At 57.1% G+C, this 22908-nt stretch overlaps 1 protein-coding gene and 1 long non-coding RNA gene across 6 annotated transcripts in view; both read right to left on the reverse strand.

Moving 5' to 3' along the window:
* FAM193A (family with sequence similarity 193 member A) overlaps positions 1–22908 on the reverse strand; it is a 151580-nt gene that overhangs the window by 36813 nt on the left and 91859 nt on the right. For all 5 annotated transcript variants that reach the window (XM_070791906.1, XM_070791905.1, XM_070791909.1 and 2 more), the window contains 8 exons: positions 20706–20940; positions 16937–17061; positions 13474–13621; positions 6382–6459; positions 4910–5022; positions 4596–4838; positions 2399–2552; positions 2091–2270 (listed from right to left, as the gene is read on the reverse strand). In XM_070791906.1, coding sequence (XP_070648007.1) covers positions 2091–2270; positions 2399–2552; positions 4596–4838; positions 4910–5022; positions 6382–6459; positions 13474–13621; positions 16937–17061; positions 20706–20940 — 1276 coding nt within the window. The remainder of the gene's footprint in view (positions 1–2090; positions 2271–2398; positions 2553–4595; positions 4839–4909; positions 5023–6381; positions 6460–13473; positions 13622–16936; positions 17062–20705; positions 20941–22908) is intronic.
* Positions 8312–13382, reverse strand: LOC139183698 (uncharacterized). The gene is made up of 2 exons (XR_011567317.1): positions 11003–13382; positions 8312–8470 (listed from the first exon to the last, which is right to left on the reverse strand). It is a non-coding gene; the product is annotated as an uncharacterized lncRNA (long non-coding RNA).

Here is a 22908-nt window from a genome sequence, read left to right on the forward strand (position 1 = left end):
CCTGGGCTGGGAAGATCCCCCGGAGAGGGAACAGCTACCCACTCCAGTATTCTGGACTGTATAGTCCATGAGGTCGCAAAGAGTCGGACAAACTGAACCACTTTCACTTTCCCACCTGGAAAAAACACATATGGAAATGCAAAGGACTCTGAACAGCTTCAGCAATTTTGAAAGAGGCCCAAAAAGAGAAAGGCAGGTCCTGCCTGATTTCCAAACTTACAATCCAGCGACAGTCGAGCAGAGCACAGGTTTCTGGGTGCGGAGGCCACAGGGCAGGACGCCGGGCATGGCCGTGGGCCCTCAGCCACCAGCTGGTTTGCAACCAGCGACCCCTGCGATGCAGCGGGGACGGTGGTCTTTCTGACACAGGCGCTGTGCCAGCTGGGTATCAAACGACCCTCGCTGTAGACCACTAGCAAAACTGAGCTGAGTGGACCACAGACCTGAGCAAGAGCTAAAATTACAAACCTTTCACAGCAAAATAGTTTTGTATTAGGTAAAAGTTTTTTGGATATGCCATCAAAAGCATGATTCATAAAAGAAAAAGCTGATAAACTGGAATGCATCAAAATCAGTAACTTTTGCTTTTCAAAAACACTGAAAAAAAAAAAACTAATAAGACGTATCACAGACCAAAAGAAAATATTTGTGGATCACATACTTGATAAAGGACTTGTTTAAAGAACTCTTAAACCCAAACACTAGATAGAAAAGGAAACAGCCCACACAGCCCTTAAATATCTATGACAGAAAGCTTAACTTTGCCCATAAAAAGTGAAATAAAAACGGAAACCTCACAGAGCTACCATTTCTCACCTATTAGACTGGCAAGACTTCAAAGCTCTCCCCTGTGACAGCAGGGGAGACCACCACGCTCGGACTGGGGAAAGCCGCTGCTGGTGACCCTCCTGGGGACAAAACCGCCTACGTGTGAAACGTCAGACACGTGAGGCCACTCACTGGAGAGTTTACGATGGGAAAGTAAAGGGAGGCAAACACAAGTATCCACCAGCAGACTGAAAACAAAGCACAGCACAACCAGGACCTGTCTCCACAGCAGGACACAGAGGGCAGCAGCAGAGCGTGAGGGAGCGAGCTCCACCAAGCTGGCAGGACACGCCGCCGGGCGGGGAAAGGGCAGTGTGTCAGGGTAGGCCTTTCTCGTCAGTAGAGAAGAATGTGCGTACCTGCATAAATCAACGGTGATCACAGGCTGGGGGTGAGCAGGCGCTGGGGGGGACCGGGGGCTGGGGGTGTGCAGGGGCTGGGGTGAGCAGGGGCTGGGGGTGCACAGGGGCTGGGGGCGCACAGGGGCTGGGGGTGAGTAGGGGGTGGGGTGAGCAGGGGCTGGGGGTGCACAGGGGCTGGGGTAAGCAGGTGCTGGGGAGGACCGGGGGCTGGGGGTGTGCAGGGGCTGCGGTGAGCAGGGGCTGGGGGTGCACAGGGGCTGGGGGCGCACAGGGGCTGGGGGTGAGTAGGGGGTGGGGTGAGCAGGGGCTGGGGGTGCACAGGGGCTGGGGTGAGCAAGCACTGTGGGGGATGGGGGCTGGGGGCTGGGGGTGAGGAGGGGCTGGGGTGTGCAAGCACTGTGCGGGACGGGGGCTGGGGGTGAGGAGGGGCTGGGGGTGCACAGGGCCTGGGGTGAGCAGTCGCTGGGGGGGACCGGGGGCTGGGGGTAAGGAAGGGCTTGGGGTGATCACGGGCTTGGGGGTGAGCAGGGGCTGGGGGGACCGGGGGCTGGGGTGAGCAGGTCCTGGACCAGGGCGAGGGGAGGAAGTGGGGGCAGAGGGCCCGGGGCACCCCTTCCAGTGTCCCCTCCCCCGTAGACCGCACCACCTACTACAATGGTTTAATGGGCCTTGGCCCTCACGTGCTCTTCCTTTAGGAGCTGCCTGAGCATCCATCATAAAACCAGAGTCTCTAAGAGAAAAGATGACCGTCTGGCAGAGCGGTCTCGGTTCTCACCAGTCTGACCTTCACAAGCTTTTCACAGGAACGTACTTTTGTGTTCAGTAGCACTCATGTCGAGAGAAACCAGACACAGAGAAGACAGCCTGGGCAAAACCAAGTTCAAGGAAATAAAGCCGTACCTGCTGAGCTGGGTAAGACGGGGGTGGACTGTCCACTTTACTTTCCTCTTTCCTGGGGCTCCCGCTCCCCAGAGCCGTGTCCTCCTTCGGGGCTCCCGGGGGTTCCCCACTACTCTCGCCGTCTGCCTCCTCGTCGTCAGCTTCCGAGGAACTGCTGCTGGTACTGCTTACCTGAGGGGACTTTAAAGACAGTCACAAAGATAGTCACTTGTAACTTATGCTTTTTAAACCAGAATAACACAGAACGCTCAAACCCAGGACACCATCTGGGGTGACTCATCGTCGTGATGCGGAGGCTGGGCATGTACCTCGTCCTTCAGGGCCAGGTTCTCCCCGCCGCCGTTCAGCTCGCCATGGACGCCGTTCATGCTGGCTACCACCTCGGCGTCCTCGTAGTTACTCAGGGGGTAGATGTCAGCAAACTTGGCCGACAGCGGGGCAACGTCTTCATCGTCACTGCAACTGAGACGCGCAGAGACGTCACCGCGGGGCCGTGGCCGCTAAGGACCATGCACTGCCCACCCAGGAGAGCCACGCTCACGCACAGGAGCGTGACACTGGGCCCCACGCATGCGTCTCAGGGGCTCCCGGTAACCTGGACCAGGAGGAAAATGCCCGAAGACCACTCGTTCTGCCCAGAAGAACGGAAAACAAAACTCCGAACGGAGAAACATTAAGGAAACCACAAAATTTCAATAGATCAACTTGAAGCGCCCTGGTGTACAACTGTTCTCTCTCTCTGTCATTTTCAAACAAATGCTATTTTTTATTATAATTAAAGGGGTACAGAAACCAACCTTAGGTCTTCAGTGTTTGTTTTTATAACCACCAAAATTTCAGAGATAGCCAGCTGAACAAAACAATAAAAGCACTTATGTGACAAGGCCAGCTGTAGGCAAGTCCGTTCCAAACTCATAGTTAGCAGCTTTAACAAGACATCCAAGTGATAGGCAAATGGAATATCTACAAAAACAGAGTAATGTGCCTTCAAGGCTGTGAAGACCACTTCAAACGTAAGGCTTTCTGGTGCCTGAGAAGAGATGGCACGAAGCGCCCAGCTCGGGGTACGTGGCTCAAGGCCTGACGGTAAGCGACGCCCCGTGGGCCTACACCATCATGCCTCCGCATCCACCGTGAGCCTCAACCGTCCGGAAGGAGAAAGCCTAAAAACTGGAGCCCTTTGGGCTTCAGGGCAGATGGTCCAGAACAGCCAGACTCAGCTTCATCCCACTTCTGGGAGAACTGAGTCCAAGGAGCATCGTGCGTGGTCACCTGGAGCTGCTACAGCAAGTACGGGCAGGCCAGCTGCTGGGAACGCCCGGCTCCGGTGCCCCCACAACCTGCGGACACAGACACTGCCCTGCGTGGCACCCATACCACCCCGGGGGGGGCCGAGTGAAGTAACAGACCCACGCGCTGCCTGCGGCCTGGCGACTCCAGACTCAGGCGTCCAGGCAGCCCTGCAGCCCCGCCACGGAAATGCCGCACGTCCATCTCACGCTCGGAGCAGCAGCAGGAAAAGGACATGCGTGGCCCAGAGCCAGGAGGGTCTGGGATGGCCGTGTCTGTGGGAAGACACAGACCCCACGGTGCGGGCGGCCAGGTGCCCGCAGTGCCTCGCGTGGTCCTGGCTCCGCCCCGCCCGCAGCGTGCGTGCCCAGGGCTGGCGTCAGCCACTAAGACCCGGGAGCAGGCGGCACTCTGCCAGCCTGGGCTCTGCCCTGACGACTGGTGCTTGGCTGCAGCCGCTTCGTCCTGAGCCAGCTCACGCCTGGCTGTGACGGCCCTCTGCCCTGCACAGGCTCCGAGGGAGCACAGGGCTCAGTGAGAGCAGCCGCAGAGCTCAGCGTCCGAGATCAAAGCCACACGGAGAACTGAGGGACTCCAAAGGAGAGCCTCGGGGCCACCGCACGAAATCCAGGTCGGGAGGCGAGAATCCCGAGGAACACGGGAAGCAAAGTCGGGGCGACCGTCCCTCCCCCGGGCTCCTGACCCACACGGGCGCCACGACACGCAGAGAATATGTTTAATCTCTTAAATAAACACCCACCAAGGGAACGGCCCATCCAGGAGTCGGATGGGGCTTGATTTCCACCCTGTGAACTGGTGACCCCTTGCTCGCACAAAACGTCTTGTGGTTGATGTGGGAACACGGACAGAACCCCTCAGTCGCTTGCTAAAGTGACCATCTGAGCTCCCAGCAGGACACGGAGCAAGCGTGGACGCCAGCTGAGGATGAGGAGGATGGGTGCAGGCCAGGCCAGCATGGGAGATGCTCCCCGCAGACCGATGCGCGCCTGCCTCACTGCATCCGGCAGCTCACGAAATAGCGTCCATGCTTGGGCTTACTGCATCCATGTGTTAAAAGCGATTTTAAAAAATGAAGGGTCCTTCTTCCTGAAAAGCACCCTTAACGCTGCCCATACTTCTGCAGACGTCATTGGGTCTGCATCTTGGAATCGGATGAGTTGTCATGAGAATCCTCACGACAAAGTCATGACTTACAACGTTGGTGCAGAGCCATTGTCTGTGAGGATGAGTCTGGGATGTTGCTGAACGGTGATGGGAGAGCTGGACGCCGACCCTGAGCTGGCTGACGACACACCGGGCGGCCGTATCTCAGACAGGCAGTCGGGAGCCGCGTCCACCGGAAGGGGCAGCTGGTGAATGTGGATGTCGCCCGTGACTGGGGGGTCCATGATGCCGCAGGTGAGGATGTGGGAGAGGCTGCAGTCGTCACAAGCACACCTGCGGGGGGGTGAGGGGGTCAGCGCGGGGCCAGCAGGCCGGGCAGTGCCCGGGGTCCTGCGCGCGCTCACCTCCGCCGGTAGTTGCAGTTGGGGCAGTCGGGCACGCTCAGCCGCGACGACAGCACGTGCCGCATGGTGTCCGTGAAGCTGTTCTCGCCAGCGACGGCTTTCTTTTTCGTGAACTGGAGGAAATCATGAGCCAACAGGTTAATTTTGCAAGACCTTCATCATGACATGGCTGTATTTTTCGGTGATTCTGATGCTGTGCACGTCCCACTCAGAGACCTGCTGCCCGCAGCTTCCTCAGGAGGGCCAGGGCTGGGAAGGGGGGCAGACGAGCAGTGTGTGGCGCAGGCAGGGAGAGGCCTGGACAGAGGTCAGGGGGCTGAGTCCACCAGGCGCCTCAGCAGCACACACCCTGTGACGCCCTCATGGGGGACACCCAGCCCTTGCCCTGGCCCTCCGGTGGGCTGGGGACTCGCAGCCCCCAGGAGATAATCACTGCCCCCAGGAGCTTAGATTCTGGACGAAGAAAGAAGCGAGAAACCAAACTTCAGGGGAAACCACGAGGTACAGGAGCTCAGCAGCCCTGCCGGAGAGGTGGGGAGGCCGCCGGGGTGCGCCAGGCCTGAGCACGGTGCAGGAGGCAGCGTGGACGCCGCTGTCCGGGCACGGGGAGCCCAGGCCAGCAGGAGCGCTGAGCGCCGCCCTGAGCCCCCAGGCTACGCAGACACTGTCCACACGGGGCAGGATGGCAGCTGGCCAGGCAGCACACGTGGTGCCGGCAGGGGGAGCAAGGCCGCTGCAGAGCGCACCAGCCGTGCCTGGAGAAGCAGTGGGCCTGGGGGCCACCGAGGAGGCAGCGCCTCACCTCCCGCCGGGGCAGGCATGCCTCTGTGTTTCAGAAAAGGGGCCCACGGGCCAGCTTGGGAACAGGCATGGGTGGCGCCCGTCTGACGCAGGCCACGCGCTGAGTGCAGAGCACAGGTGCCCTGTCTACCCGCGCTGCCCAGAAGGGACCACGGGCGGGAGGGGAGCGGAGGCCAAGGGCTCTCACTGCGAGAGCAGCCAGCAGACACCGGCGCAGGCACCGGGCCGAGCGGGCAAGTCTCCTGGTGAAGTAATGGCCCCAAGACCAGCATGCCGGGCTGGGGAGTGCCGCCAAGGTGGCGGGCAGGGCGGGGAGAGCCTGCGGCAGGAAGGGGCGAGCCGGGCGGGCAGCAGCCGCGAGACAGCACAGTCCTGGCACACGAGGATTGGACCCGGCCTGGCCCTGGGGCCTCACTGTGCGTCGCCCCTGGAAGGGAATCCGGAGACGCAGCACCCACCCAGGAGGAGCCCATGGGGACACGGGGAGGCTGTGGACCGGGAGAACCACTCCATAAACACTGTGTCCCTGGAGGAGTACAGAGACGAGGAAGCGGAAAGGAGAACCAGCCTGCAAACAGGTCTGCTGAGCAAGACGTGCAAGGTGGGCTCCGCAGCCCTTTGCTCTGCAGCGAATAGCTTCACTCCGACAACGCCCTCCCACCCACACGCACCTGCTCTTCGATGAACCGCCTCTGCTTAAAGAGCTCCCAGTCCTCCGTCAGCATGCGCTGCTTGGTCTTCATTGTCATCTACGTGGAATGCACGGGGGATGCAAAGACAGAAAGTCTGAGTACCAGCAAGAGCCACCAGGACACTTTCGAGGGGAGACTTTTAATGATGCGAGAGACCGCGTGTGGAGACAGGAGAAGCTCCAACTACAGAAAGGTCACCGGACTCTCCGCCTCGGCGCTCACACTGACTCACTCAAAGTCTCCACAGTTGTCGTGCACGGAAATCAGATGAATCACACCAAAGAGAAACTGAGAGACCAGAGATGGGCCCGCCAACACGGGGGGAGACGCTCCCCACTCGCTGAGTGCCAGGGTGGGCGCCAGGGCTGCTGTCTGGCCATGAGCCTCAGCCCAAGACGAGCACGTCCCGGAGCCGGATGGCGGTGACCACCACAAGAGTGAGCGCGGCTGGCACAGCGGCACCGCAGACTCGCAAACTGCAAGGGCGGCCCGGTCTGAGGAGGCAGACTTGACCACAACAAGTAAGAAACTGGGGGAACAGGAATTAGGAACGGGCTCAAGGCACTGACGTACGTGAAGGAGGAGACTATGAAATGACTAAGTGATAATCATATAGACGTATTCTTACAAATTATTAAAAGCTGAAGCACGACCGCTGAAAGGAAGGAATGGGATACATATCTTCCAAATGATTGGAATACTCGGAGGGGGGCATGTCCTACAAGGAAGGAAGCACCACCCACAGGGGCTCCCCTCCAGCCAACACAGGGCAGCTGCCCAACTGCCTACTAAACAGCCGATCACATCTTCAAGTCAGACAAAAACGACCAATACACCCTCCAAATGAAACAAGCATAACTTAATACAAAACTTCAACTAGTAAGGAAGTAAAGGCAAAAGCTGAAATTACTGGAAAAAGCCAGAAGTAAATGTGATCAGTAAACCCAAAAGTTGGTTCTCTGAACTTCCTGCCAGGCTGAACAAGGGAAGAAATGAACCACAGACACGGCGGGAGTGAGCACGGACACGGACACACAGGAAGGGGCTTTTCTGCAACAGGAGGACACGCGAGCACGGGATGCCTCTCAACGAAAGAAGAGCTGCACAGGCGGCTCTGCACGTTGTGCTTCAGAAGTCGAGTCGATGCACTGACGTTCCAAACGATACAGACTTCCGGCAGCTGGGGTGGCGGGCGTGTAGGGCGTGGGCAGGGCTGGGGGGAGGCATGGGCAGGGCTGGGGGGAGGCCACGGGCACAGCTGGGGGAAGGCCGGGGGCACAGTTGGGGGGAGGGATGGGCAGAGCTGGAGGGAGGCCACGGGCACAGCTGGGGGGAGGCTGTGGGCAGAGATGTGGGGAAGCCGGGGGCACAGCTGGGGGGAGGGATGGGCAGAGCTGGGGGGAGGCCACAGGCACAGCTGGGGGGAGGCCGGGGGCATAGCTGGGGGGAGGGATGGGCAGAGCTGGGGGGAGGCCATGGGCACAGCTCGGGGGAGGCCACGGGCAGAGCTGGGGGGAGGCTGTGGGCAGAGCTGTGGGGAGGCCATGGGCAGAGCTGTGGGGAGGTCATGGGCACAGCTAGGGGGAGGCATGGGCAGAGCTGGCGGGAGGCCACGGGCACAGCTTGTGCAGGAAGGCCGTGGGCAGAGCTGGGGGGAGGCCGTGGGCAGAGCTGGGGCGCCGGGAGCACTGCCTGCCGCCTGCCTGGCCTCCTGCCCGGCCCCCTCAGTGCTCTCTCTGCAGCCTGAAGCCAGAGGGAGGGAACGGACCGTCCTGCAGCCGTCAAGTCCCCACTGCTGTCAAGTGTCCCTGAGCACAGCTTACACCCACCCCTGTATCTGAAGGATGTGGATAATTTCCCAGGCAAATATCAGTTTGTAAAACTCACTTAAGAAGCAGAAATCCCCAAACAGGCTCATAAACACAGTGTTTATTGAAAAGGCAGTAAAAAATATTGAGTCCCTCTTCCTCCTCCTGCAACAATGAACCAGGTCCCAGAGCTTTAGGTCGGGATCTATTAGTCTATCCTTTTCCTTCATGGAACAGGAAAGTTGAACTATTCCTGAAAACTGGAAAAAAAAAAAAAAAGGAAAGCTTTTCCATTCATTCTATGAGATTAGCATAACCTTTATACAAAACAAACAGGACCTGAAAGATGAAAACTCAGTAACACCTCAGAATACAGATGTAGTAATAAAGATCCTCAACAGAATACCTAATAATGGATAAACAATAATATATACTCTAGTAGGGCTTAATTCCAGGAATGTAATATCTCAAAATTAGGAAGCCTAATGTAATTCAACACTAGAACTGGACATGGAACAGCTGAATGGTTCAAAACTGGGAAAGGAGCATGTCAAAGCTGTATATTGTCACCCTACTTATTTAACTTATATGCAGAGTACATCACGCGAAATGCTCGGTTGGATGAAGCACAAGCTGGAATCAAGATTGCTTGGAGAAACATCAATAACCTCAGATATGCAGATGACATCACTTTAATGGCAGAAAGCAAAGCGGAACTAAAGAACCTCTTGATGAAGGTGAAAGAGGAGAGTGAAAATGCTGGCTTAAAACTCAGCATTCAAAAAATGAAGACAATGGCATCCGGTTCCATCATTTCATAGCAAATAAACGGGGTAAAAGTGCAAACAGTGACAGATTTCATTTTTGTGGGGGGCTCCAAAATCACTGTGGACAGTGAGTGAAACTATGAAATTAAAAAACACTTGCTCCTTGGAAGAAAACCTATGACCAACCTAGACAGCATATTAAAAAGCAGAGACATTATTTTGCCGACAAAGGTCCGTCTAGTCACAGCGATGGTTTTTCCAGTAGTCATGTCTGGATGTGAGAGTTGGACCATAAGGAAGGCTGAGCACCGAAGAATTGATGCTTTTGAACTGTGGTGTTGGAGAAGACTCTAGAGAGTCCTTTGGACTGCAAGGAAAACCAAGCAGTCCGTCCTAAAGGAAATCAGTCCTGGGTGTTCTTTGGAAGGACTGATGCTAAAGCTCAAACTCCAATACTTTGGCCACCTGATGCAAAGAGCTGACTCATTTGAAAAGACCCTGATGCTGAGAAAGACTGAAGGCGGGAGGAGAAGGGGACGACAGAGGATGAGATGGCTGGATGGCATCTATTTGGAACTAGTCTGTTGTTCCATGTCCAGTTCAAACTGTTGCTTCCTAACCTGCATAAAGGTTTCTCAAGAGGCAGGTCAGGTGGTCTGGTATTCCCATCTCTTTCAGAATTTTCCACAGTTTATTGTGATCCACACAGTCAAAGGCTTTGGCATAATCAATAAAGCAGAAATAAGATGGTTTTCTGGAACTCTCTTGCTTTTTCGATGATCCAGGGGATGTTGGCAATTTGATCTCTGGTTCCTCTACCTTGTCTAAAACCAGCTTGAACATATGGAAGTTCACGATTCACGTCCTGTTGAAGCCTGGCTTGGAGAATTTTGAGCATTACTTTGCTAGCGTGTGAGATGAGCGCAATCGTGCAGTAGTTTGAACATTCTTTGGCATTGCCTTTCTTTGGGATTGGAATAGAAACTAACCTTTTCCAGTCGTGTGGCCACTGCTGAGTTTTCCAAATTGGCTGGCATATTGAGTGCAGCACTTTCACAGCATCATCATCTAGGATTTGAAATAGCTCAGCTGGAATTCCATCACCTCCACTAGCTGTGTTTGTAGTGATGCTTCCTAAGGCCCACTGGCTTCGCATTCCAGAATGTCTGGCTCTAGGTGAGTGATCACACCATCCTGATTATCTGGGTTGTGAAGATCTTTTTTGTACAGTTTTCCTGTGTATTCTTGCCACTTCCTCTTAGTATCTTCTGCTTCTGTTAGGTCCATAATATTTCTCTTCTTTATCGAGCTCATCTTTGTATGAAATATTCCCTTGGTATCTCTAATTTTCTTGAAGAGATCTCTAGTCTTTCCCATTCTATTGTTTTCCTCTATTTTTTGCACCGATGACTGAGAAAGGCTTTCTTATCTGTCCTTGCTCTTCTTTGGAACTCCACATTCAGACGCTTGTATCTTTCCTTTTCTCCTTTGTTTTTCGCTTCTCTTCTTTTCTCAGCTATTTGTAAGGCCTCCCCAGACAGTCATTTGGTCATAGCAAACACCCTCTTCCAACAACACGAGAGAAGACTCTACACATGGACATCACCAGACGGTCAACAACAAAATCAGCTTGATTATATTTTTTGCAGCCAAAGATGGAGAAGCTCTATACAGTCAGCAAAAACAAGACCAGGAGCTGAATGTGGCTCAGATCATGAACTCCTTCTTGCCAAATTCAGACTTAAAGAAAGTAGGGAAAACCACTAGACCATTCAGGTATGACCTAAATCAAATCCATTATGATTATTCACTGGAAATGGGAAACAGATTTAAGGGACTAGATCTCATAGATACAGTGCCTGATGGACTATGAATGGAGGTTCCTGACATTGTACAGGAGACAGGGATCAAGACCATCCCCAAGAAAAAGAAATGCAAAAAAGCAAAACGGCTGTCTGAGGAGGCCTTACAAATAGCTGTGAAAAGAAGAGAAGCGAAAAGCAAAGGAGAAAAAGGAAGACATACCCATATAGACCTTTAAACATGCTGAATCCTGCTTGTGCGTGTCCTGTTGAGGATTCTGCATCGATGCTCATTACAGAACTAGCGAGTCCTGTTGAGGATTCTGCATCGATGCTCATTACAGAACTAGCGAGTCCTGTTGAGGATTCTGCATCGATGCTCATTACAGAACTAGCGAGTCCTGTTGAGGATTCTGCATCGACACTCGTTGCAGAACTAGCGAGTCCTGTTGAGGGTTCTGCATCGACACTCGTTGCAGAACTAGCGTGTCCTGTTGAGGGTTCTGCATCGACGCTCGTTGCAGAACTAGCGTGTCCTGTTGAGGATTCTGCATCGATGCTCATTACAGAACTAGCGTGTCCTGTTGAGGGTTCTGCATCGACACTAGTTGCAGAACTATAGTTTTGGTCTGTAGTTTTCTTGTAGTGTCTTTGGCATCAGCATGAGTTAGGAAGTGTTTCTTCCCTTTTAGTTTTCTGGAAAACTCTAAGAAGGGTGGGTATTAATTCTTAAACGTTTCCTAGAATTTACCTGTGAAGCTGCTGGGTCCTGAAATTTTCTTTGTTGGGAGATTTTTGATTACTGACCCAATATCCTCACTAGTTATAGGTTTACTGAGTTTCTCCACTTGCTCATGATTTAGGTCTCGCTGGTCCTGTGTTTCTGAGTTTGTCCACTTTGTCTAGGTCATGCACCCTGTTGGCTCGCAGGGTCCTCAGGCTGCCCTGCATCTCCTGCAGGGGTCCGGCCTGGTCGGAGTTGCCCTGGAGACCCCGCAGCCCTCACATCCGGACTCCAGGAGTCTGACTACAACTGTCCTCAGTACAGGCTTCTCAGTGACAGCCTGTGAACTTCTGCCGCCAGTCTTTCAGCTCCTGGCCAGCCCTCCGGTGGATTCGCCAGGGAGCAGCGTTTCTGCCTACAGGTCTGTCACGACTGCAGATTCTCACAGGACCAAGAGGCAAGCCGAGGGAGAGCGCCAGCACCACTGGCCAGGATCACAGCGCACAGAGCCGGGGCGCCGTCGGACGGACAGTGTGCTGCTGTCCTCGCAGCAGCCTACGTCCACATGGACCCAGAAGGTTCTCAGGGAACACCCACGGGGCTTGTGGGGTTTCAGACTGTCCAAATGCAGCTCTGGAGTCCAGAGCACCCTGAAGAGGGGCCCCACCTGAGGCGGGGAACCTGGCCTCAGATAGCTGAGCCCCGCACTCGCTCGCAGCCCTGTGCTGGGAGGCATGGTGGGTCCCCACACCCCACGCTCCCCTAGCCCAGAGAGCAGGCTCCTCAGAGCAGGTGGCGAGCGTGCATGGGGTGGGCTGTGCTCGTCCCCTTGGCCTGACTCAGCTGCTGGAGGTCCGGATGAAGGCTGCCTAGGGAGGGCAGTGGGAGGGCAGCAGCATCTGCCAAATGCACCTCAGCCAGGCAACGTGGGCCAGCCCCGCCCATAGGGGCTGAAGCTGAGGGGTCAGGAATCAGCGACAAGCACAGCTGGAGAACAAGTGTCATATGAAGAAAACCCCAAACCACCACTGCCCTCTGCGGGAAGCACAGGACAGTGGGCAGCGCGTCACAAGCACAGAGCAACTCCCGAGGCCACACGCCAGGGGCGCACGGGCTGCGAAGAGGTCAGGTACGGCCGCACAGAACAAGCCGCCCCAGCCAAGCTCGGCTCAGCAGCGCCGATCCAGAAGGTTGCCAGCAGCACTGGTGGGCGGACAGCCCGACCACATGGGGGAGGACAGGGAGGAGAACTTTCCCACGTCCTGAACGAGACAGCCCCTGTGAATAGGACGGTCCCTGAGGCCGCAAGACTCCTGGGACTCCACGAAACATGGAGAGGCTGGAACAAATGGCGACCCGGGAACGTGTCCGACCCTTCCTGTGTCTCAACCCCTCATCTGGCTCAGGCAGCAGCTCTGAGACCAAGGACCACAGCAGAGGCCGGGCGGCATTCACGGTTGTGTTTGGAGACAGACACTAGCCCAGCGCACATCTTCAGCCAGAACCAAAGGCGCGTCTCCCCATGGCCTCAGAGGTGCGCCCTGAGCTCCGTCACGGCTTCCCTCAGCCCTCACCCCGTGCCCTCAGGAAAGCTCCGTGTCGAGCACCTCCCCGCTCCCACCGCCCAGGTGAGGCAGGCAGCCGGCTCGTGCTGCCAGACAGGCTGGGGCACAGGGACCTGTACCCTGCCTCCCCACGCTGGACCCGCCGGCGTGCCCCAGGCCTGTGCTCCCATTCAGATGCGGCAGCGTGGGTGGACGAGGGGCGCTGTGGGTCCCTCGGGCGTGCGCCCCCAGGCTCCGGACGGCAAGTGTCAGTTCCCGAGGGCCGAAGCGGCTCCCAGAGGCCCCGCAGGCCGCACGGAGCCTGGGCGCCCCTCTTGCCCCGCCCCGGGCATGCCCCCGCCTTGGGCCCCCCAACCCCCAGCGTCCACAGGCACGCCCCCCGGCACGCCCCTCGCGGGCACCCACCTGCTCGTCCACGTAGGCGTCAATCCTCTTCTGGCACTGCAGCCACTCGGCGGCCACGGCGCGCAGCTCCTCCTCGGAGCGCTGGAACCGCTGCAGCAGTGCGCTGTACGTGTCCTCGCAGCAGCCGTCGTGCGTCGTGGTCCCCAGCCTGCGGACAGAGGCCTGTGACCGCCCTGCTAGCACCTTCCCTCCCGAGGCGGCGGGGGCCCCCACTGCACTGCCCCAAGCCTGCTGCCCAGCACATGCAAGATATAGGCCAAGCGCCCAGAGCCGAGTCTGGCCGAAAGAAGCAGCTCAGACAAGGAACAGATCTGATAAAAAAATGAGTGGTGAGGGACGCTGCTCTAAAAAGACTAAGGCCCAGAGATGCATTCACAACAAGTGGGCTGGAAAAGGATTCCTGCCTGTTCAGATACACTGATCCAGAGAAAACACAACATTTAATAAGAAATATAAACTCTGGGCCAGGCTTTCACATTAAGTACAACAGGAAATTCAATTCAAAAAAGTACAATTACAGTTTCATTTATTCTCTACCATACCTCGTTAAGAAAGATGGTAAGACGACAAATGAGAGAATTAACAGAAAACAAAAGACAGATAGCAGGTAAACAGCTGGATTTCTGAAGAAGGAGGCACTTGGGAGCGCGGGGAGGGGGCAGCTCGTCTTATGAGGCAGGCTGTCTTCAGAAACCATTCGTTTTCCTAATCTCTGAACATGTCAACGTCTGAGCCAAAATAACGGTAATAAAGACCTCCTAACAAGGAATTTCTAAATCCAAACCAACACTTATAACTGCTCAGGAGCACAGGCTGGTGTGCAGGGTTAATATCAGTGCTATTTACACAGAAGAACTGGAAGCTGCCCACTGGGGTCAGAGCCCTACACCACACGGGGCTTCCCAGACTCTGAGAGATACCGACCTGCTTACGCCCAAACGCACATACACGCACTCACACACGCGTCCGAAATGGAAATGCTCCCACGTGAAGCAGAGCTAGGGCTATGCCATGTTCAAAATGCGTGTGTGTGCTGGGGCGGAGTGAGGCGTGGACGCTGGAAAAAAGCCTGGAAGCAACACCAAATTTTTTACGGTACTACTTTTCATCATGACTTCCTGTTTTCAGAACTTTATTTCTGAATTCCAGATTGCAATGGCAACCTAATGATTTTGTAATTAAAACAAACAACGTGACTGAAAAACGAGCAGGGTTCCACGGGTGCAGACAGCGCCCTCTCCCCGCTGGTGTCCACTGTGTGGAGACGCACACCGCGTGGACAGGGTCCTGTGTGCTGCAGTGTCTGCATGGGTCCCGCGCATTGGAGGGAGACACAGAAACCCACGTCCCTGACAAGCTGTGCAGCAAAGGGCAGGCCGGGAGCCCGCTGGAACCACGGCGGCCCTGCGACGCCAGGGCTCACACCCCAGGACTGCCCTCCTAAGGCTGCGCCTGGCCCCAGGACACATCGCTCTTCAGCGCCCTGACCCCCAGGCCTCGCCAAGGCGGCTCTGGGCTCCGTAGAGCACATGGGCACCCAGGGGAGTGCGTGGCAGCCCGTGAGGCAGTGACGTGGTCCTCCTGGGCCTCTACAGCCCCGTCATCACAGACCCGCCTCCCACGTGGGGCTGCCCTGCCTCCCCTGCACTGCCCGAGGCCCGAGGCGCTCCTCCTGTGCTCCGCTGCAGACCTGCTCAGAGCCAGGGGAGGGCAAAGCAGCTGTGGGTGGGGGCAGGGGTGGTCCTGGACTTCTGAGGGCGCGGGTGGCACTCAGAGCATGACCGGAAGGCACAGGCTGGAGTGCAGACAGAACAGGAAGCCCCCCGATGGCAGGAAGTGTGCTCAGGGTCAGACAGCATCATCGGTCCAGCACACAGGCCATTCTCTCAACAGTCACTCTGCAAACACAACCACCCCACGTAACGGGTGGTGGTATCTACGATGAACAGTATCTACGTGAAACAGTATGTGGTGGGAAGTGAGACAGAAAATGACATAAAATCACTGTGGGTAAGTTTACTTATTTACAAGCCCAATTAAATATTCCCTTAACAATTAATATGTATTAAAAATAAAGACCAAGTCAAGCCACAGCTCCGGAAACCACCACAAGCTAAGCAGCTGCAGCAGGTTCCTGGCCCCCCGAGGGACAGCAGAGTCTGGTAGGGCGGCCGCTCCATCGCCAACTGCGGCCACACAGACGGGCCAGCTGGGCCCCCAGGGCGTGCACGCTGCATCACCTGGCCCGGCGGCCCTGCAGGACCCGTGGTGCCAGCTCCTCGACAGGCTGACTGCAAGGGGAGGTGGGCAGGGTGGGGCCTGCAGACTAGAGCACCTCAAAAGGAATGGAGGTCAGCATGTAATGGTGACAGAGTCTATCTGGGGCAACAGGGAAGTTTTGGAAATATTGGTGGTGGTCATCCAATCATTATTAAAAATGTAATTACAGCTGCTGAATCACACACTTTAAGAGAATTAATATGGTTTGTGAATTAGACCTCAATAAAGCTCTTAAAAAACATAGGCACAAGGACTTCCCTGACGGCAGAACGGTCAAGAGTCCACCTGCCGATGCAAGGGACACGGGCTTGGTGCCGAGTCCAGGAAGATCCCACATGCCGCAGAGCAACTAAGCCCGCACCACCACTCCTGGGCCTGTGCTCAGCAACGAGACGCCCCCTCAACGGGAAGCCTGCGTGCCGCAGCAAAGAGCTGCCCCCGCTCACCGCGGCCGGAGAAAAGCCCGAGTGGCAGGAAGACCCAGTGCGGCCAGAAATAAATGAATAAATTAAAAAACCAAACCAAACCACCGAGACACAGGACTTTCCTGAGTTAAGTCAGTTTCTTTAAATGAGTTAACTTATGAGATCATTTCTATTAAAAAAAAAAAAAAGCAAATCAAAAAGCAGGGAAGACTATGTATGGAAATGCACACGAATAGTGAGGAATAAAGACAGGGGCTTCTCTCCTCCCCATCACCAGAGTGAGGGATCCCGAGCACGGTACAGGACTCCATGCTCGGCACGCCTTATGGAGCTCCGGAGACATGCTCCAGCAGGAAGCCCCGAGCCCGGAGGCGGGGGGCGCGTCTGAGAGACCGGACAGGCGACCCGGCCCCCTCCTGCGCCCCCGGCCCCATCAGCCCACCTCCCTCCCCACCCAAGTGCCACAGAGGGGACCACCCCACGGCCACCGAGCAGAACCCGCGTCTCGTCAAGTAAAGCACCTTGTACCGCAGCTTTCCTTTATCAGGAGAAATCTGTGACGTTAACTCTTAGTCGCATCAATCCTGGGTTTGTTATTCTAAGTTTAACTGTATTACTCATCGGGTTGTGAGCTTTCTCCCCAAGCGGCATTCTCCCCTAAGCCCTGCACTTTCCTGGCAGAACTGCCGTGGCAGAGGTGTCCAGGCGCACAGCTGCTGCGCCCCAGGGGCAGGACGCACGCGGGGGAGACCGACTACCTGATCTGCGACACCAGGGCTGGCAGGTTGCTCTGGAGAAGCGGCTCGGAGAAGACCAGGTCTTCAAAGAGGTGCTTGTTGTGCAGCTCCCACGTCACCTGGAACTTCTTCAGGTGCTCATTTTCCTAGTTAATGAGACAGATACGAGAAGACACGCTGAATTAAAGACTGGAAAACTGGCAGAGCACGCTCTCCCTGACCTCCCACAAACCACGTCCCTCTATGCAGGCCAGAACACCGCGCTCCGAGGGCGGCGAGTCCCTGGGCCTGCAGCCTCCTCCTGACTGACTCAGCAAGACACACACGGCTGAGGGCGCAGGAGAGAGTTCAGTGCACAGCCAATGGCATCTCTCACCACGGGGCCTTCGAGCCGACTGAGAGCCCTCGCAAACGACTTCACTGCGTACCCACCCTGTGGCGCCCAGGGACGATCCAGAGCCTGTCCAGAGAAGAGCCTGAGTTGAGTCTGACAGACCGAGAACTCCATGCTGGCAACCTCGTGGGGAGGTCAGCTCCTCCTCTCCCTGATGAACGTGGCCACCTCATCCGTTACTTTCCACAACCGCTTTACACACTCAACACCCTTCCGGCCATCAGAGCGAGTGACCTCTAGAGAGAACAGGGGCCCAGGGCTCCGTTCACGTGCTCTGACTGCAACCACACGTTCGTGAACTCGCATGTTGGCCACATGCAGGCTCCCTACGGTGCGTCAGCTCGCACATGGGAAGACGGCCTCCTCTGAGCGACCGACAGCCCCCCAGACTTCAGGAGCACAGCACCCCCGTCCCCGCCAGAGCCGCGCCTCATGCCACCCACCGACGAGTCTGCTCCCGCTCACTGTTTAGCGTAGCCGAGCAGAAGGGCTGACACTGGGGGACGTCGGGACACGATCTCCCTGCGGACACCCCAGTGTCCTGTGCCCTCACCAGCAGGGGACGGAGGGGCTGAGACAGCAAGCGAAGGGGAACCGCGCCCGTTCCTGAACCCACACACACCTGCAGAACGATGCTGCAGGCACGAAGGCCTGCTCCGCACGCGCACACAGATGGGCTACACGCTTTGTGAGCGCTCTGGAGCCGCACGGAGCCTCGGCAGGGGCCCTCGGACCCTCACCTCTGTCTGCGTTTCCACTGTCGGCTCTCACTGTGTGTTTTACCAAAGCGCTTCACGCCAGTCTCTCGTGCAGTGCCTCTCAGAGCCGTTCCCACACCAGAAAGCTGGGCGGGGCTGAGGCCGGGCCTGAGCCTGAATCAGGCACGCTGTGTGAAGACGTGCTCGTCCTGAGTACAGAGCCACAGATGGCGTGGGGACAGCACACACACACTCCTCAGGGACCCCTCCGCACAGGCACCGCGCCAGCTTGGACAGAGACAACGCAGCGGGCCGCAGCTTCCAAGCTCCCAGGGGGCAGGGCAGAGGCCCGCGCCCAGGTTGCGACCCGTCCCTGCGACAGAGAGCACAGAGCGAAGGTGGCAGGAGGAGGAGCGAGGGTCCCGGGAGGGTCCCGGAGCCACGGGCGAGCCTGGCTGCTGCATGTTTTCGTGAAGAGGGGATGGTCCCTGCCCGCTGGTCTGAGCGCAGCCCCGAGTTATGCTGGCAGGAACAGGACCAGAGCTCTGGGTTGGGCACATCAGCTAGAGGTGACCAAAGGCGAGGACTGCTGTAGGAAGACACTGGTATTTTTTCAGATCTGAAATTATGCTTCCAGACGAGGCGTGTGAGAGAAACAGCAGACCCCATACTCGTTTCACAATCTCAGATCAACCTGGGACAGCAACGCACACCAGTGAGCAGCACGCCCCACAGCCCACACAGTAACCCTGACCTTGGGGCCGCGGTGCCCCATTCACATGCCGGGCAGCCTGCCAGGGCCTGGGAGGCAGGGCCTGCGGGGGTGTGCGGTCACAGCTGCTGCAGCGACTACGCGGGGGGCGGGGGGAGGGGGGCGGCAGCAGAGACTCAGTGTGGCTGCACCCAGAGGCCCCAGGAGAGCTCCCGGCCGACCTGGCCCTGGCCCCTCCACCCCAACACTCCCGCCTGTCACTTCCCGCAGACGGTGGGGCTGGGAAGGAGGGCAAGCGTGTGCGGTCACGTCCTAACAGAACTTGAGAAACAGCAGGCTGGTCAAGATCCTGCTGTCCTTGAGAAGGGAGACTCAGGGTTCCCGCCTGTTACAGCTGGGGAGGCATCTCCTGGACAAACGGAGGCACAAGGACGCTTCCCAGAAAGTTACATGTGCAGATGCCCTTGACCTCCTGCCGCGGTGCACGTGCTCTGCAGCTCTGGGCTTGCAGAGGGTGCTGCCCTGCAGAGGCGGGGTGGCGAGCAGAGGGGGAGCAGGCCAGGGGACTCGCAGAGGAGGACCCTCTTGCGGCCAACCACAAAACCCAAGCTTTCAAGCAAAACTCACAACTCCGGCAAACGGACACTTAGCACTGGGCCTGGAAGCTCCTCCGCGTGTAGGGGCCCTTCTGAAGAGGTCAACAGTGACAGCGGCGGGGCTGGTCCACACTGAGGACAGCGCTGCTGAACTGGACACTGAAGACCATCAGGCAGCTCTGCGCAACCCACTCAGTGAACCAGGGATTCCCAAATGATCAAGGTCGGATGCTCAAAAACCACCTGAAGGCTGAGCGACCCCAACAGACGGTGACGGAGCAGAGTCCCTTCGCTCGGGTGACAGTTTCAGGCCCACCTTGCAGCCAACCGCCAAGAAGTACTCGGGCTCTGGTAGACTGCCTCAAAGAATACCCACGATGGACTGAGAAGTCTACGAAAATATTCCTCCCCTTCCCAAGTAAATAGCCGTGTGAGGCCCCATTTTCTTGAAAACTTCAACCGAAACAGCCTGACAAGCTGAGCACAGAGGCAGACACAAGCAAGCGCGCGTGCTCCGTCCAGCCAGACGCCGAGGCGTCCGCTCCGCGCACGGCAGCGCGGTCCTCGGGGCTCCCCCGCACAGGAGCGGCAGGCTCTACTGGAGCGAGGCTCGAGGCGGCCCTGGACCCGGAACCCACCTGCAGGACTGGCTTGTTTCTACCGAGGCCTGCCGACTTCAGAGTCACACAGAGACCCTTACGCTCAAGTCTTCAGAACCACCAGTTTTGAAACTGACTGTATTTGTTTCAAGACACTGTTTTACCACGAAGAAAGCAGCTTCATTTAATAACAAAATGTGAGCGATGAGGACCACCTCCACAGACTGTTAGTAAACCAAGGAAGCAAAGAGGGCCTGTTTCTCCTTCCAGCCGGCAGGTGCGCCGAGGCCGTCGAGGCCAGGTCCCAGGAGGTGCGTCTCCACCACCTCCTCCTGCAGCCCCTACGGCCACAGCCTCTCTGAGGCGGTCAGAGGCCCAGGGAGAGCAGGTCTGTGTGTCCCTTTCACCAGGACTGGAAGACGCCCACGGGGGCCGGCATCCCACCTGAGCACGAACCCCTCCTCAGTCCAGCGCTGGGCAGCCCCCACGCCCTGCCCCACCCCAGCACGGCCTCCATGCGCGCAGCACAGCACTCCGGCCCCGCAGAGACATGCCCCCGTCATCGCGAACCGTTTCCTCCCCCTCACGCTGTGCCCACGCTGTTCCCTGGGCCCCAACGTCCCCACACGGTGCTCCTGCTTCTGTGCAGCAGCCAAGTCCTGAGGGACGGGAAAGAGGGGAGCAGCCCCCGCCCCCTGCCCAAGGAGGGGAAGCAGCCCCCACACCCCGCACTTCGCCCGAGCAGGGGACAGCTTGACGGGCTGTGGCCCCCCGCAGACGTGGCGCCTCACCAGCGTGCCGAGGAAGCTGCTGATGGTGCGTGCGGCCTGGCACAGGGCGCCGTACTCCTCCAGGAGGAGGGAGATGAACTGGTGCGCCTGCGGCGGGCCCTGCAGGCCGGACGGCGGCTTCACTCTGGATGCGGCTGACAGCTGCCGCAGGAGCCGGACCTTCATCTCCAGCACGTACTCCCGCGCCTGCTGCTCCAGCCGCTGGTACAGCTGGTAGGGGTCCCGCTCACAGAGCCTGCATGGGAGAGAGGCACACTCACCTGCAGGGCCTGCTCACAGTCACCCCCGACGGGCGGGGCGCCCCGAGCTCATTGCGCAGACAGGAAGACTGGCGCCCGCTGAGAGCCCTGTCAGATGGGGGCGGGGCCGGGGTCGCTCACGCAGCCAGCCAGCAGGGGGCAGAGCGTGCGCAGGGGAGCCGGGCTGGGATGCCAGGAGACCCAAGCGCTGTCTTTGAACACGTCTGTGCTGCCGGGTGAGGAGCAACAACCCCAGAGGAGCTGCCTGGGCAGGAGGCTGGCTCGTCCTCCTTCCTAGTGACTCAGTCTACAGTCCAAATGGGCTGGTACTGTTCTCACCACCAGAGAAATCTTAAGAGACAAATTATCCCACCAAAAAACTAAGTGATGAGATAAAACGTGTCAGCTGAAGATCAGAGACAACAAATCAGGACATGCCCCCAATCAGGCCACAACAGCAAGTATCCGTTTCACGAATTTCCTTTCTAACATGGAGACTGTCAGCTTTTACAAACTTGTTCTACAGTGACTGGCAGGACTGTGGTTAAAGAGCCCCCTGGCTTTCACTGTGCACTTCTGAGGAGCCTCCAGATGGAAACCGATGACACCGGAGCAGCAGGCACGGGCTCCGTGTACCGCCCGCCACCAGGAGCACCACGGGAGCTCGGCACACGAGAGCAAACCCAAGAGCAATACGGCTCCTGGACTCGGACCACGGCCCCTCTCCCCGCTGGGCACCACGCTGGGCAAGAGAGAGAGAAGCTGTCACCTATTTCACTTGTGCTTCCAGGCAGCTCAGTGGGTAAAAACTCTGCCTACGATGCAGGACACACAAGAGATGCAGGGTTGATCCCTATGTCGGGGAGATCTCGTGGAGAAGGGAGTGGCGACCCACTTCAGGATTCCTGCCTGGAAAACTCCATGGACAGAGGAGCCTGACGGGCTACAGTGCACGGGGTTGCAAACAGTCGGAGACGAATGAGCGACTGAGCACATTTCATTTTTAACTCATCATACCAAACCACCTCGGCTGTAAAAGACAAGAGCCAAATAAAAACAGAACCCTGTAGCCTTATTAAAACCATGGCCAGAGAACAAGAAGAACTGAGCAATTCCCACTGTGGTTAGTTCAATTCAGATCGACGTGTTCGTTTTTAAATGTAGGATAACAAGTATAATTTTAATTACCAGTATAGAGGCTGCTCTCTGAAACAACGCACTTCATCTCTTAAGGAGGGTCACAGAAGTCTCAGACGACACGGGGGCAGCAGGCCTTACTGGGGCCGAGTGCCTCCTCTGTGGTGCCCTGTGCCTGGGGACTGGACACACGCTGTGCGTCGTCTCTTTCTCCATTTCTGTACCTTACATGTTTAACCATGACCACGTGCTCCTCTGGCAGACTTTGTAAAAGTCCTGACTGAGGCAGGAGGACGGACACTCTGTGGAAGCTCTCCCAGCCGCACGTCCGACAAACACTGGTCCCGGCGGCAGGGCTCCAGGCACAGCGCGACTCCAGGGAGCGGGGTAACACAACACAAAAGAGGGGAGGGCAAGGCGGGGGGAGGCCCCTGGGGTCAGGTCCAGTGGTCTGAGACAGTGGCTCTCAAGTCTAATGCGAAGGGCTGCTGCTGTTGTGAAGTCGCTCAGTCGTGTCTGACTCTCTGCAACCTGATGGACTGCGGCCCACCAGGCTCCTCTACCGGTGGGATTCTCCAGGCACGAATACTGGAGTGGGTTGCTGTTTCCTTCTCCAGGGGCTCTTCCCCACCCAGGGACAAACCCTCGTTTTCTGCAGTGGCAGGCAGATTCTTTACTCTTGAGCCTCCAGGGAAGCCCAACGGGAAGGATGGAAGGGAGAAAAGAAATCTGAGTGAGGAAAACACTCCAGACAGAGCGAAAAGCAGAAACCAGCACCATCTGTGGCGGCAGCATGAGAACGGGTGTGGCTGGAGTGCGCTGGTGGG

The sequence above is a fragment of the Bos indicus genome, chromosome 6 (assembly GCF_029378745.1).
Source record: "Bos indicus isolate NIAB-ARS_2022 breed Sahiwal x Tharparkar chromosome 6, NIAB-ARS_B.indTharparkar_mat_pri_1.0, whole genome shotgun sequence".
In the NCBI taxonomy this organism is placed as follows: domain Eukaryota; kingdom Metazoa; phylum Chordata; class Mammalia; order Artiodactyla; family Bovidae; genus Bos; species Bos indicus.